General features: G+C 36.8%; 1 protein-coding gene across 4 annotated transcripts in view; it reads left to right on the top strand.

Annotated features, from left to right (window-relative positions):
* TOX3 (TOX high mobility group box family member 3) overlaps positions 1-15,498 on the top strand; it is a 96,152-nt gene that overhangs the window by 47,383 nt on the left and 33,271 nt on the right. For 2 of the 4 annotated variants that reach the window (XM_082770167.1, XM_082770169.1), the window contains exons 2-3: positions 4,584-4,649; positions 8,605-8,856. In XM_082770167.1, the coding sequence (XP_082626293.1) occupies positions 4,584-4,649; positions 8,605-8,856 (318 nt within the window). Of the gene's footprint in view, positions 1-4,583; positions 4,650-8,601; positions 8,857-15,498 lie in introns of all 4 variants that reach the window. The other 2 variants (XM_082770166.1, XM_082770168.1) reach the window with 1 other exon arrangement.

Here is a 15,498-nt window from a genome sequence, read left to right as displayed (position 1 = left end):
AGTTGCAAAAGGACAAGAACTCAGATAGTAGCTCCTATTTAACCTTTTGGGATTTGTCTGAAGATATTTTTTGGCAGTCATTAAATGTCCACAGAGTCTGAGTTCCTGATCTGTATCTCCAGCTGCCAAGGCTTTTTTTTAATGAAGCCCACCATCAGGTTTCTTTCTTAAAACATTGGTTCCTTGATTCATGTGAATTCATTAGTCTCAGAGCTTTCATAACCAAACAATTTTTATGCTCTGGTAGCTACAGAGGGTAGCTTGGAAACCCAAGTAGCATTCTACTTTGATTAAACATGCTTAATTCCTTGATTCACAAACAGGAGTCATAATGTCTGGCCTATGTTTGGTCAAAGAAAATGTGCAGTTTGCTGAAGTGGGGCAGTGATGTGCTTTTTAAAGCTTGGCCAGAAGTTGTTTTGGTCTTCATTTGGGCATGTGATAGAATAGAGGGCATGAATTCTCTTTTGGCATTACAAATACAGACCCTTCCTACAAAAGAGGTCTAGATGTTGGACTTTGGTTTGGGTAGTCAAAGCTAACAGAAGAGCTTCAACAAGTGATTTTAGAATCAATCAGCTTTCTTGACATTCTTTATACAAGGTGTTAGTAAGCAAACACTTGGTCTCTCATAACAGCCTTCTTGTTAGTGCTTACAGATTTCAGCAGAGACAGTTCAAGGGCCTTTCAAAGAGTATAGGACTGAACTGTCATACTTTTAGTGCAACAATTTTCATGAACAGCAAAAGCTGTATATCAGAACAAGTTCAGAAGAGTATTCATTTGTTTGCAGTCTATTTTGTGCAATCAGCATGTGTGTATGGTTCGCATTGATTTGCTGCAGCAGAAAGTTATGGTACTCAGGTTTAGTATGTTTATTGAAACTTAAGATAGAGTCTGTTGAATTCCTAGAAACAAAGGAAACGAGTAGTTTCTTAGCGCCTCATTTTTGTTGATGTTGCAGATATTACTTGAAAGGCCAAAGCTACTTTTGTATAAATGGGTTGATGGTATATGTTGCCAGAGGAAGACGGAAAAAAAAAGTCTGCTTTTGTAGTTACAGACCTGGGATGCTCTAGGATCTTTAGATACAAAAGTTTATGCAAAACCTTGCTCATAACTCATTTAACTAACTCATTTGCAAAACATCACAAAGCCAGCATGAAATTAAAAGATAGCTGGACTACGTACTGCATCTTAATCTTGTTCTGTCCCAAGGAAACACAAGAGATGGAACCCCACAGGACTGTACCTGGGCAGACCCAGTAATTGGGGGATCTAGCCTTTAATTTGGATGTCCGCTGTCAAGTGTCGGAATGCGCCGTCATGTTTATGAGGGGTCTGGGCAAGTGATCCTTCAGAAAATAAATGGAGAAAAGTGTTGATTGTAACAAGAGTCATTTCACAGAAAACATCTTTCCCAAATTATTTTACTAAAATAGACAAGAACCCTTTGTTCTATTTAGAATGATTTATAACTGTTCCCAGCTGATCACAAAGTGTTTCTAAATTAAAAGCCATTAATTATAGCCTTATATAGATACAAAGATATGCAAGGGGTGCTTTGTAATTCCAGCTCCGCACTTCAGGTGAGAGCTTTTTAAATTACTTGGACCATTGGAGCCACCTGCTTGACTAAATGCTGAGGGCCCTGTGTTTCAGTACTCATCAGTGCATTGCAGTGTTAACATTGTTACTGATTTTTCTCATTTCTCCAGGGCAAATACTAATTAATGGATACAATTCACAGCTGATTAGCTGTAGTTTCTTCAGTAATTACATTCGCAGACTAACTGTTCAGAAGAGGATTTCTAACCCAGTTCTTATTTCACTCTAAGCTTAATTTGTTTTTTGAATTGTTTAGGTCCTTAAGATAATAACCATTTTATTTTCTTTTGTTGTTATAGGTACCATTAGATAATAAGGAAGTTTAATCTTAGCAATACTCACTGATAATTGTTGTGTGCCTTAAATGGATTTCTAGTTCAGAGAGAAAAAATAAATTTCAGTGATATTAGTTGGGACCCACACTAACAAAAGCTTAAATGTGCCAGGCTCTGACATCAGTGCCTGAGTCATATACAATAGAGTCCTAAATATTGTACTCCAATAACAGAGTGAATTTAAGGGCATATAGTTGCAACTTCTAGCTATGACATTCCTCATTATATAATTTGCCTCCACAGCCTTAATAAAATGGAAAAGTATGCTGTCATAAGTTAAAAATGGTTGGCATTCAAACCAGCAGCAGTTGTGATGTGAGGAACACATGTAGATCAAAACATTATAGAAGTTTACCCTCTGAGGTAAAAAATAAAAAATAAATAAAAATCAGCTGCATTCCCATTTTGAGGTTCTGGAGTCCCTAAGACTCTAAGCTCATGAAAATAGGATTGGGTTTGTTCCAATTTATTTATCCAGTATTAGAGCTAGTGCAGGTTATGCCTTTGCATTTGGGTATTATTTGAAAAAAATAATATATATTTCTTGTTACTGTAGAAAGAACAGCTCTACTGGAACCATTGGTGTGCCTTCTTAGTTTGCCACTGTCTGACATGAAAAAATCTATCCTGTCAACCTCTGTGTTGAGCTGACGTAGTATATCTTTGTGCCCCAAATCCACACACACGCATCCTTCCATGCCAAGACAGTAACTTCAATATGCAATTTCTTTTTTTTTTTTTTTTTTAATTCTCCCCAAAATGGGTGACATCTGGGCTTTTAAAGGTGGATGACATTATTTCAGTAGCTGAGGATAACAGTTTAAATAATTATGAGGCAGCCTACTTATCATTTTAAGGCCTCTGTTGCTTTAATGCGTGATACAGGTTGAAAGAATCAGCATTTTAAGCATATATTAAGTATGGAATTTGATAGAACTTGATCTCTTCGGTTTTGTTGATCAGGACTCAAAGACAGTATATTCGCAAGGGACGTGAGGCTCCAGTTCTGTGTGTCCACGTTCCTTTTTTCATCCTCTGTCATTACAGTTTCCTCAACTTCTCTTTTTTCATTCATTTGGCTTTTAGTCTTATTTTGTGAAATGGATTTTGGAGTTTTCAGGGAAAGAACCTCTCTTGAAAGGATCACTCTCTGGCCCCCCACTGCTCCAGGATGCTGCAGGAACTGGAGAGAGTCACGGTCTGAAACATTTCCCTGCTAAAAACAGTCAGGCATCAAGCACTACAAGAGCAAATTGAGCTGGAGCAAAGTGGTTTTCCTTTCAGGACAGGTTCACCTGCTCTGGGAGCACAACAGGGTTTCTTGCTTGGAAAGAAAAACAATCTCTGCAAGTGTATGGTTACCAATCATCAAGTACTTGTTGCAGAGCTTCTGCTGCTGCTGGTACTCTTTGCTGTTGTACTTAGTTGTTGTCCTTTGTTTGGTTTGGGTGGGGGGAGTTGTGATTTTTTGTGATTGGTATTGTTTTCTCTGGCAAGGGCTGGCAAGATAAAAACCTCCGAAAAAGTTTGCTTTACAGAAGTAAAAAATGAGAGCTTAGGGAAGAATGCTTAGTGTGGTTCAGCAGCAGTAAAACACGGTAGGGCACTGTAGCAGCAGCACTTTGCTCTCATTTGATGCTCTTGCAATGTGCCTGACACTAGAAATTTGAAAATGCAAAAAATTTAATTTAGTGTCTTATATGGTAGCTGCATGACATGCATGGTGTCTGTTCCTTGAAGCAAGGACTTGAGGCACCTGCTTGCCTTTGGAAGTGCCATTTAAGGGAATAAGGCACGCTAACTACCAATTAACCAAATGCTGATAATCTCTTCCTTTCTGTGCTCAGTCTGTAGAAGAAAAAGTACTTATCCACATCCACAAATGTTCATACTTGGGCGTTTGGAGGAAATGACTTAATGGCATCTGTGAGGATCCTTTCTGATCACTCATTTGGGAGAGGAGTTGTACCCCAGCAGGAGCAAGTGGTCACCCAGCCCGGGTAGATCTTGGAGTCTCCATGTGATGCCATTCCTCTGATGTGAAAAATCCTCAGCAAAGTCTTCTGGCCTTAAAGATCAGTGGGGGTGGGAGCTCAACTGGAATGAAGGATAGACAAAGGGGGATTGTTTGGCTTTTTAATTTTATGGAAAGAATGGGATTTTAAAAGCAATGCTGCAGATGCTCTTTCTTCTCCTTCTTACCTTCATCTCTTTTAAGCCAGCTCTGCTTGGAACAGTAATACAAAAGCTACTTCTAGCTACAGCTGTCCCCAAGATCAAGATCATCTGCAGAAATATAATTATGTGTGTCAGGAGAAGTGTAGCAGATTTGAAATGCCTTTTCTGGGAAATAGTCTATTTGTAATGGGCACTTAATTTCCAGACATCCCTAGGCCTGTGGGATGGCTTTGTGACACAGAAAGTTGAAAAGGTATGCTTGGAGATCGTCCACGTACAGACCTGGGGATGCAGAAGATATAATAATAATAATGTTAAATAATAATGTTCTGACTTCAAAGAACACCTGCAAAATCACATCTTATCTGTTTTGCTTTTCTTAAACTTTTCTATGCTGATGATGGGGTAAAGAAAAGTTTATTGTGGCATGCATTAAAATCTGAATATTTATTTTTCTTTCAGTTTGGAAACAATAACAACTACATGAACATGGCAGAGGCAAATAATGCATTTCTTGCTGCAAATGAGGTAGATGTTTTTCTTTTTTTTTTTTTTTTTTTTTATCTATGCTCATATTCCGCTGTTTGCTTTGATAATTTAACAGACTTGGAATGGATGAAGAGTGAAGTGCTGAATTTCTGTGTGTTTTATGGAGCACAAAATAAAGACTTTAATGAGAAAGAAAATAACCTGACAGCTCTCCATTACTAGTCAATTTAGCTGTCCATAAGGCTGTTACTTACATAGCATGTCAATAGAAACAAATCTGCTTTACGTATGAAAAAAAAGTCATAAACAGAAGGAAACAAATAAAAGGCACAGTAGGTGTACATTTTCAAAACAAGCTTAGTACTAGTCAATAGCAGCTAATGTGCTAATTTCTATTATAGATACAAATATTTTGATTTGGGTTCTTAATGCTCATATAAGTTAGAAAAGCAAAGCCAACTTTGTTGCCTAAAGTGTGCTGGGTGAGGGAAATGTCTGATCAGGATTAAGAGCAAACCTGGGCATTGGGCTGGTGGAGGCTGGCTGGGCTGTAGAGGTGATGGATTTGAGCACTGGCTTTTCAAAGGGAAACAGGATAAAGGTACGGCAGCTGCAGTCTGTGTATTTGTTGTTACAGTGGTGCCTTCTTCCAGCCAGTTAATAGACTATCAACATGCTAATATTGACCCCAGCTCCAGTTAGAAACACCTTTTGCTTGTCACTAAAAATCAACAGCTTTTATTCCAAAGGGAGTGGGAAGGATGGAAAATGCATGATGCACTGCCTAGCAGTGTGTGTGGCAATATAAAGAAAAAGAACTCAATATTTATATCAGGTGTATGCCATAAATGATCTTCCAGACATAAGAAAAGGTTAAAACCTGGGCAGCTTTGACTTTACATATTGTAAGCGGTGATTCAGCCAGAGGTATTCTTATGCACTTTTAAAAAAATGATCTTGGAGAAAATAAGTAGAAAGGTGTAACAATAAATACGAAGGTTAGAATTAGGAGTCATATTTTATGAATCATTTATACAATGGTCACCATCTCTTTTTACCCAGCAAGACTGCTTAGATAAGGGAATATTGTTTGGCACTAGCTCCAGTGTTATTTGTGATAATGAACACAAACCCCATCTGTAATGACAACATGATGTTTCTTTCTGTAGAATTTCTTTCCTACATTTGAATCAAACATTGATGAAAGCTCTGCTGCCAGCAGCTGTTCAGAGACAATTTAATTCCAGCTGTGATAATTCACCGTGTCAGACATTGGCTGTTATATGTTGATACAACAGTTCTCCAGATTTGCATTTTTATCAAAAGGAACAAATGTTTTGAACATTTCAGTACAGATGGCATTTAACTGTGCACACAGTTTTGTTTTTTTTTTTTTTTTAAACATGTAAGATATAAATATTTGAAAAGTTAATAACTTAAAAAAATATATATGATTGGTAAGATAAATCCCACAAATGTTAGACCATCTCTTGGTCATAACAGCACCTTTCTGCAATCCCAAATTGCATACTATTCAGACCATTTCTGCAGGCTGAATAGCTCAGTGATTTGGATTTAAGACTACTTCACTAAGGGGCTTTCTTTTTTCTTAGATTACGTCTATTTCATCTTCGTTCTTAGGCCCTTGATATGTTTTTAAAAAAGATATACACACACTTGGAAAAGTTATATTGTAAGAATTAAATCTACATTTAAAAAATGTTATGTTATACATCAATTTGCTCTTCCATTTGTAGTAAGCCATGACTATTAAGATGAGTGGGGCTTCTCTAAATAAAATATTGTATTATCGTGCAACTGTGTTATATATTTATACAGATGCCCTAGATTTATTGTTAGATGAGGAAAGAAGATCCAATTCTTTTAATTACTACTATCTTATAAACACAAGTAAAGAGAGGTTGAAGCGCACTGTAATAATACTGATTTCACTGACCCCCTTTGCTTGAACAAGGAATAGAAATATCATTAAGTGTTACTGCTTGCATTAAAGCATGAACCTAACTTTGCAATTACTGCATTACAATGTATTTAATTATAGTGTTTTTACATTAACACGAATGTAGCTTTCCTGCTAGGATTTTGGGCATGATCACTGCTGAGCTAGAAGCCCATTTTATTCCTGTAAATAATGCCTTAAGAGAGTAATCCTAGAGCACATTCAGGCTAAGAAGCCACACATTTGCTTTATGTTTTCTGTCTCTATGTCATGATTACCACGACCCATTTTAAAGCACCTTAAATATTTATTGAAATAATATTTCAAGTGTTAATTACAGTGGTAATGAAAACAGCCAAATGCCACATATCAAGAATGAGTGTTTATCCGTATTGTTAATGTGATATGTTAGATTTCATTAAGCAGTAATGGGGTAGCAAATGAGTCACAAATTACAGTTGCATCTGTTACTAGACCACATTAGTGCCAAAATAACTGCAAATGCAGCCATAGGGTTATGTTCATTAGCCAACCACTTCTCGTGGCCAATCCATCCTTTGTGTTTGTGAACTAAGGGATACACAGGAATCAAAATGTACACCTTTTGTGATATAGCAGAGGGGAAGTCAAATGGCTCCCTGTCACTGGCCCAGCTTTCAGGTCCAGAATTAAGTTACAGTATTGCACCTCGTGTCTCGGCAGACTGACAGTAGTGCAGACTGCAGCAGTCTGGGACCTCATCATTTCTGGTGTGAGACCAATAATGACAGCTGACAGGTTCTATATGCAAGCAAAGGTTTTACTTGTGTTTCAGTTTCCATCTTTTCTCAAGCGGTTATTAATTTGTATCATCATTAACAGTTTGAAGGATGACAATTTGCAGCAGTTAATGAGATCTTTCACTGAACATATCATTTTTAAATTAACTGGCATTAAGTCACTCTTTCAAACAATGTAAATAATATATAAAACAATTTCCCCTGCTCTCAACTAGGATCCTGAACTAATGCAAACAAACAAATCCCAGAGCAGTGTTGCATGTCCAGAACAAGACAGAGTGCCTATTTTGGGATTGCCAACTGCCTGACTTGATCAAGACTGTCCTGATTTGGGTACATTTAAAATGGCCTAATTTCAAGCACTGGATTTCTATTATTAAGTAGCAGTGGAGCCGAAATAATATATGAAAGTTAATTTGACTCACAAGAAATTTGAATCAGCACAGCTCATTTGTTTCCCAAATAAATATCGGCAGTGTTGAAGCCAGATACAGACTCTACTTGAATAAAGATCTCTGACAGACACATGCACACGTACAAACACGCACAGACCCTGAAGATAACTGGCAGTAAACGTTTTGCTCAAGGCATCTTAACAGGTGTTTAGTTCGTAACAAACCTACTGTTCAAACAAAGCTGGCTGGCTTTAAAAAGCACTGGAAGCTGCTGTAATCACCCACACTCCTTTGTACATTTCTCTTCTCCAAATTATAACGCCTATATAGAAGGATGCATTGTACTTTGGGGATGGAAAAGAAAAGAAATAAAGACCAGAATTATAGTATTTCATGTTTATTAGTGGATAAAATGGAAACAAAAGATGTGAAATGGTCAGTGCTGAATTAATGTTGTGTGTGTGATACAAAATTGTTAGTATTTTATGAAGCATGAGAGTAATATAAGCTGTTTGTGCTATTTTACTAACATATCAATAAAGTGGTAATTTGTTATACAGCCAAATCCAATGTAGCTGATATTCAGACTAACAACAAAGACAGATGTTGCTAATTAAGTACGCATTAAAAAACTGTTAATACTGATACTCCATTAAAGCCATATGATAATGAGACTTAAATCTTTAATCAGTATGTATCAGTATACAAACTCCTTTAGTATATGAAACTTTTTTTTTTATTTATTAATATATAGAGTTTGCATTTGAGAACAAAGCAAGATTTGGATGGCAGGTCCAAAGATGACTTTGGAGAACAGTGTGCCCTAACATGGTGCATGTTGTCCTGTCCTTTTTTAGCAGACGTTCCACACACCGAGCCTTGGGGATGAGGAGTTTGAAATCCCACCCATTACGCCCCCACCGGAATCAGACCCTGCACTAGGGATGGCAGATATACTGCTGCCCTTTCAGGGCCTTGGCGACCAGCTGCCTGCACAAGGAAATGAATTTACGCCTCAGTTTCCCCCACAGAGTTTGGATCTTCCCTCTATTACGATATCCCGAAATCTTGTGGAGCAAGATGGCATCATCCACAACAATGGATTGCATATGGTAGGTGCAGTTCTTTTTGTGTTTTGGTTGCAAAATATCGTTTGTCAAAGCATAGTAACGTAGATTTGTGTCGTGTATCAGTTTTAATTGACTTCTCCAAAGATGTGTGCCATTTCTTGGTATTATGGTCCGACCAAGCATTTGCCAATGTTCTGCATTATGTGCAGCCATATTCTGTTTGAATGATGACACATGTTGTCAGTGTTGCACAGCGAACAATGATATGTTATTATTTAGTTCCCTAAGGCAGTTGGCAAATGTTTAAGGGTTTAATATTGGTGGATTCAGGAAGATAAACATGGTTGTTAATGTACAGTGCAATGCTATACTGTGTGTAAACAGATCTCTTGTAAAAAAGCAGTCAGGCTTTATAAACATAGAATTTTAATTTTGGGAACAGAGTTGGAAGCCCATGTCATTGGCATCACGTGAATCCTGACTGGTGTTAGATTTCAAGAAATTGTTGTACAGTTGATAATGGGCAGCATGAGTTGAAGCACCATGGTGTTGGCCAGGGTGAACTATGGCATTTAGAAGGAATTGTTTGACCACATTTCACGTATAGGACCCACACTTGACGGCCTGCAGGATATTCTGAAAGCACATTATTGAAAGTAGTTCAGAAAGGGATCCAGACACCTTATACCAGCAGTAGTATACATATATATTTCTGTTTTCTTTATACTTCATGGGCTAGATCTTTATAATTATTATTATTTTTTAACTACTAACAGAGTGGTGGGGATTAATTAACTGGACATATACTCAGAAATACAGGGCCATAAAAAGACTTGTCCAGTGCTCCTGTTGACCCGAGACTGTGGCAGGTTGAGCCTCACTTCTGTGTTCCTGTGACATTTTGGAGCCCCCCAGAAAGGGGAGGAATGATCTGACTGTGGGGAAGAGATGAGGGATGGGGCTACTAGGCCAATTTCAGTGATAGTTCCTGGCAATTAGAGCACTAAAAACCAAGGCTGTATTAAGTCATCTCCAGAATCTGTTCACACTGTGTGGCTGCAATTGTGGTGGGAGAGTATATGGGGCAGTTTCCACTTTCTTGGTGCATTACCCTTTCAGCTTTGGAGGGTCTCCCCACCTTTGGAGAGTCTTCTTTTGTGAGTTTCTCTAAGGTTCGTGCAGTAACATTCCTACTCCCAGGCATGAGACATAGCTGTGAGTCAGTTTATCATACTTAGCATTTTAAACTCAATGGTTGCCATTAGAATTAGTTTCTGTATTGCATATTAAAGCCAGGGTGGATGTTTAGCTTCAACAGTTAAGTTATTCTGTTTCATAGACCTTTTGCTAAACTTGTTGAAATGAAAATACAAATTTACTGCTGGACTATAATAAAGCCCACTATGTTATTATAATTTCATGTACTTTTTTTTTTTTTCTTCCTTTTTATTATTCTGGCGAGTGACAATTAATTAAAGAATTACAAATCAACACACGGCAAATTTCTCAGGATTTTTCCAGGCTTCTGGCTCCATCGCAATGTTTAATATTTCCTTTGAGGTAATGCAGAGTAGCTAGCCCTAATACAGAAATAAACACAAACTGCTCACTCTTTAGGAGGTACAGAGTTCAGTAATTCCACAGGCACAAAGCAGGGACTGCCTGAAACAAGCCTTGAAGGATATGATACTTCTTTTCAGATCTCATTATGCATGGGCTTTTGTATGCCCTGGCCATGTTGGGTGACGTACTGAGTGCCAAACACAGAAAAAAAATAATAAAACTTTAGAGTCGGGAATGTATTGCCTGAAAACTAAAGCAGTGGAGTGCATGTGTGCTGAATGCAAAGGAACTTGTTCAGAAATATGTAATAAATACCATAAGCTGGATCAGTCTTGTGTTACATGAGAGAGTCCCCCCAGTGTTACCAAGTGGTTTGTAACCTGACCTTGAGTTGCCTTGTCATTTTGCATATTTTCACTGAATGCCATTCTTCCATTAAATCAAGGTTTACATTAACTGCAATGGTAAGAATTTCTTCCCATAGCGGTCAAAGGGAAGACGTAGAGAAGCTCCAGCCTTCATATCCCAATAATCCAGTGATATTTTCGAGGGTGACTGCCAATTCAAAGCTGTGGGTTTGGGACTTGTGAGCAGTTTTGTCAAAGAGAATTGATGAGGAATGGGGGGATTTGATACAGAGGAGCCACGCGGGGAGGTTCATGTGTCAGACACTTCCTGACAACTGCTAGATTTGTTTTGTACTGTGAGATGGAGTGACCCCTACCACTGCATTTTAGTCAGTGATCTTTTTCTCCTCTGCTCATAAATGCTGGGTGACATCAGGAACTTTAAAAATACTAACAGAGGGTCCATGCATAGGTTTCCCCTGAACTCATATAATGCTCCTTAGTTCTCAAATTTTCCAGCCATTAATCTGTATTTTAAAAATAGAAAATGAAAACAGTACATCATATTTTAGGTGAAAAATGTGCACTTTATTAGACTGGTAAATATTTATTAATAATATTAGAATTCATCTTTAAATTAGACATTTCATGAATTACCTTGCCTTGGAGCTATAAAAACTTTATTGCAGCAATAAAAAAAATGTAAAGGAGGCATTTTGACTATGAAATTTCATTTCATGGTCAATTGAATTTACTATATCAGAAAGAACTAAAGATGAGGCTGTAAAATAATTATGATGTTCGTATACACTTATAGAACAATGTTCTTATCCAGCGATACTAGGATAGTCTTATTTAAAGACTGTATTAATAATGTATTGCTAATCACTAAAGCTTCTTTAGCTGAATACAAACTTAATTTTTTTTTTTTTTTAATATGAACTGCATTGAGTTTATTGGTTATCTTGTGAAGCATTAGAGAGCTTTACTGTAAGCCATATTTAATTTAGATAAATGTAGTCCTACCCTGTTGAAAAGTCCAGTAGAAGAATTTCACCTTGAAGAAATGTCATGAGATTTTAAATCACAAATGTTGAAAAAATAAAATGGGCTCGGACAGAATTATGATTAATACTGTGTGTCTTTGGCTTTTTGCTATGTACTACCTGACATGTTCACCTATAAACTTGAATGCAGAATCACCAGAGGCATGGTTAAAAATAGGTTATGTCAAGGTTTTCCTATGTCTCCCTTAGGGTATGGAGTTGGCTAGCTACTTCATAATACTTCTGCAAGTATCTCACATATTTCCCACAGGAAGACAGACAAAAAAAAAATAATAATTCTTTTTTAACATATTCTTTGTGCATTGTTATATTGAAAAATTCATTCACAGTGCAAGGAAGATATTTATTCACTGTATAAAAATGTGTCCTAGCAATTATTAAAAGCTTGTATTGATGAATTAACAATTGCTCATACTGTTAAGAACAAGGCAGTTCTGGACACAGAGAAGCTGGATCCAGGCATGCTGAATTATACTGTGGAAGGAGTGTCAATTTGTCACAATGCTGATTAACTTCATTATTATTGGCAACAAACACAACACATTTATCTTACTTAACATCATTTTTTTTACGTTTAAAAACAGACAACAGCAAGAAAAAGAAAGGTGGAAAATGGAGGAAGGTAGATTCGTTTTCATATTTTAATAACATACAAAAAAATCCTTATATTCAAAAAAAATCGCTGAAAAGTGAAGTGCTGATGTACGTTTGACTCCAAAGAACATACGGATTTAAATGATGCAAATATTATTCTTGTAAATGCTTGAATATAAGTAAATAGAAATCAACAGGAATATCCTCATTAAAAATCAACCCCCAGTATTTTATATTAATGCTCTGTTTTCTGTTGAGCTGACCATAGAAAAATTATTTTAATCTGCAAACTGTGGCAATTCTATATAACTACAACTTGTGCTCCTGAGGGTTCCTTTTTTTTTAACACCTCTCTATAATCTGCCCAGCCTGCTGAGTAGCATTGACATCAGTAGTACATCAATTTCAGAAAGTGGATTATTTTTACTAGACAGCTATTGTGACATATTGGGTCAGTCATAAATGAAAGATATTCATGCAAGCATGCAATACTTGTAATGAAGTCTCACTCTGACCTTCTGTATGATTGATTCTGTAATTTAGTTTTCTCAGGCAGTGCCTGAAATGAAATGAAATCATGTTGAACAAGTTTTGAATACCCACAGTGCACCAGGAGAAGAAAAATCTGCAGCCCCAGAGGCTTGAGAGAGAGCAGCTGAACGATTTATCTCCATGCTATTATAGCCTTTGCCAGCATTCAACATTTCTTTTTTTTTTTCTTTTCTTTTTTTTTTTTCTTATTTGGCTTAAGTACTTAATTCTGCAGGTAGCTGTAAATGGGAAAATAAAATGCTGTTCAGATTTAAAATGACAGGACAGGAGTATGTGCAGGGGACTGATAAAATATCTTGAATAGAACTGACCTTTCATGTAGCTGAAAGTTACTGGGGGATTCATCCTCATAATTACCATATAGATTATTTTTATTTCTTTCCTGCAATGAAACATTTCAGAGAGCAGTAGTGCTGATTGAATGAAAATTGAACTTGTTAACATTCTTTTCAGCTTAGCCTGTTGTACATAACAGAAGGTTAGCTTTGATGAATTTCAAAATTCTCTTTCTGGTATCTAAGAAACAGTAAAAAAAAAAAAAAAGACAGTAAAATAATTGTCTCTTTTCAGTCTGATTTTTCTCTTTTATTCAAAAAAGTACAGATGTTACAAAAACAGACTGATAATTTTATATGTATTGCTCCCTATATTCCTTATGCTGCTGGAGAAAATGTGTTTCCTATTTGATGAAGATTTGAGCCTGTTTATATTTTATAATTGTTGCAATGCTTTCAGGGCATTCAGGATTCTGCACAGATAAGGCTAATTCATAGTGGAATAAGCTCATCTTTAATTACATTACTACTTAAGAGTGGCGCTGTGCTCAAACTAAAGGCATGATGGTGGCTATTGCTTTTATTTCAAGAAGACTTTTTAAGTAAACAGCACAATGATGTGGCTTTAAAGATCCAAGTTGCAAATTTCAGCTTATTAAAGGCTGCATAAAACAGAAATATTATTAATGTTTCAAAATAGTGGTACCTTTTATGTAAAGGTCAAAATCTTACAGAGTTTATTCCCAGATTATTAATTTAACTTTTCAAGGAACAGATTAACAGAAGATTAAAAATTGCTTTCCAGATAATTATTTCACTACTCACCTTCATGGCTTTAATTTATATGTTTAATTTTCCTATTACAAATAAACTAGTTTGTAAATCTCTCTTCTAATATCCAGTCTGTAATCTTATATTTAGAGAGAATGCAGTTGGTTTTCAATTAATACAACATTATAACAACATTGTTTAATGTGTTGCAGATGAAGCAGTTGTTTCATGGGTCATTAATGTGTTTAAGGCCTGGAACAGTCTTTTAAAACAAGCGCTTGTTATTGTTATGAACGTGTTTATTGTCATCCCTAATCCAAAACATACAACTGATTCTGGGAGGTTAAAATTATTCATTTATAGGAATAGCAGCTATTCTTACTAGGAATTATCTTCAGTTTTCTCATCTGTGTTTGTCCTTTGAGAAAGGTGGGCTACTGAACTTAAATTCCAGATTAACATCATAAATCTGGTTTGCATTGGACTTTGTGGCTGTTTAATAATTTGTGGTACCAGGAAAAAATAATCTCAAGACTAGGTAGTCATAAATTAAATGATGTTTTCTTGGCTCAGATAGGTGACATTTGGTCATATACAGAATCTTTCAAATGGTGGCTCATGCTTCATGAAATTAGGTTGTTAGGGCTCATTTGGGATTTTGTAACTCCGGTGCCTGTTACCAGGCAGGAAGTGTGTCCCTCTGTCTTCTGCCTGCAGATCTGGGCTATGGGCATCACTGATGAGCTTTCAAGTCTTTACAGAGATTTTTATTTATTTATTTATTTATTAAAATTTGTATGTGGTTAAATATTTTGCATCTAATGACATAGCTGTGCATTTTTAGTCACTGTTCAGAGAGCATGTATGCCCACTTCACAGGGCCCCGGGGGAGGTGGACAATGGGCTGCAGCCCCGGAGGCCGTAGGCAGCAGTTGTTTCTGTACAGAAACTGCTACAACTTCCATGGGATATGAAGACAGCACAGCCTAATGATATATTGAATAATAGAGTTTTTAATAGTGTGTAGATTCTTGTGTCCTCGGTGACATTGTAATGCTTAGAGTAGATAATATAGTCACTTTTCTGTGAGACGTGCTCTTTCCTCCTATCTCATCGATACGGAGACAATAGGCCATCTGTTAATGAGCTGCTATGGTTGGAGAAGGAAACGGATTCTCGCGTTCTTTTCAAAAGTTGGCAATTCAAAGCAGAACAAAATCCTTAACCGAATCTTTATTCGTCGTCTGTTGGTCTGTGTAAACTATTTCCTGTCCGAGTAACCACGAGAAAGGACCTGTCCGTAGGAAACAGCGGCAGCCATTCCCAAAGATACCTGTCTGAATAGCAGGTGCTACGGATGCTGGGGGGAAAAGTAATGGAAGCAGGTTATTAACCTACCCAGCTAAGAGGGACTTCCACGTGGAAATAGAAAAATACACAAATATTGGCAGAAGAGTCTGGGGAAAAAAGACCATGCCTGCGTGATATTCATAATACCTACATCAGGATCCATTA

Source organism: Aythya marila (genome assembly GCF_965140915.1).
Source record: "Aythya marila genome assembly, chromosome: 12".
NCBI classification, from domain to species: Eukaryota; Metazoa; Chordata; class Aves; order Anseriformes; family Anatidae; genus Aythya; species Aythya marila.
Note: the sequence above shows the minus strand (reverse complement) of the source record. Positions and strands in the feature narration are given on the sequence as shown.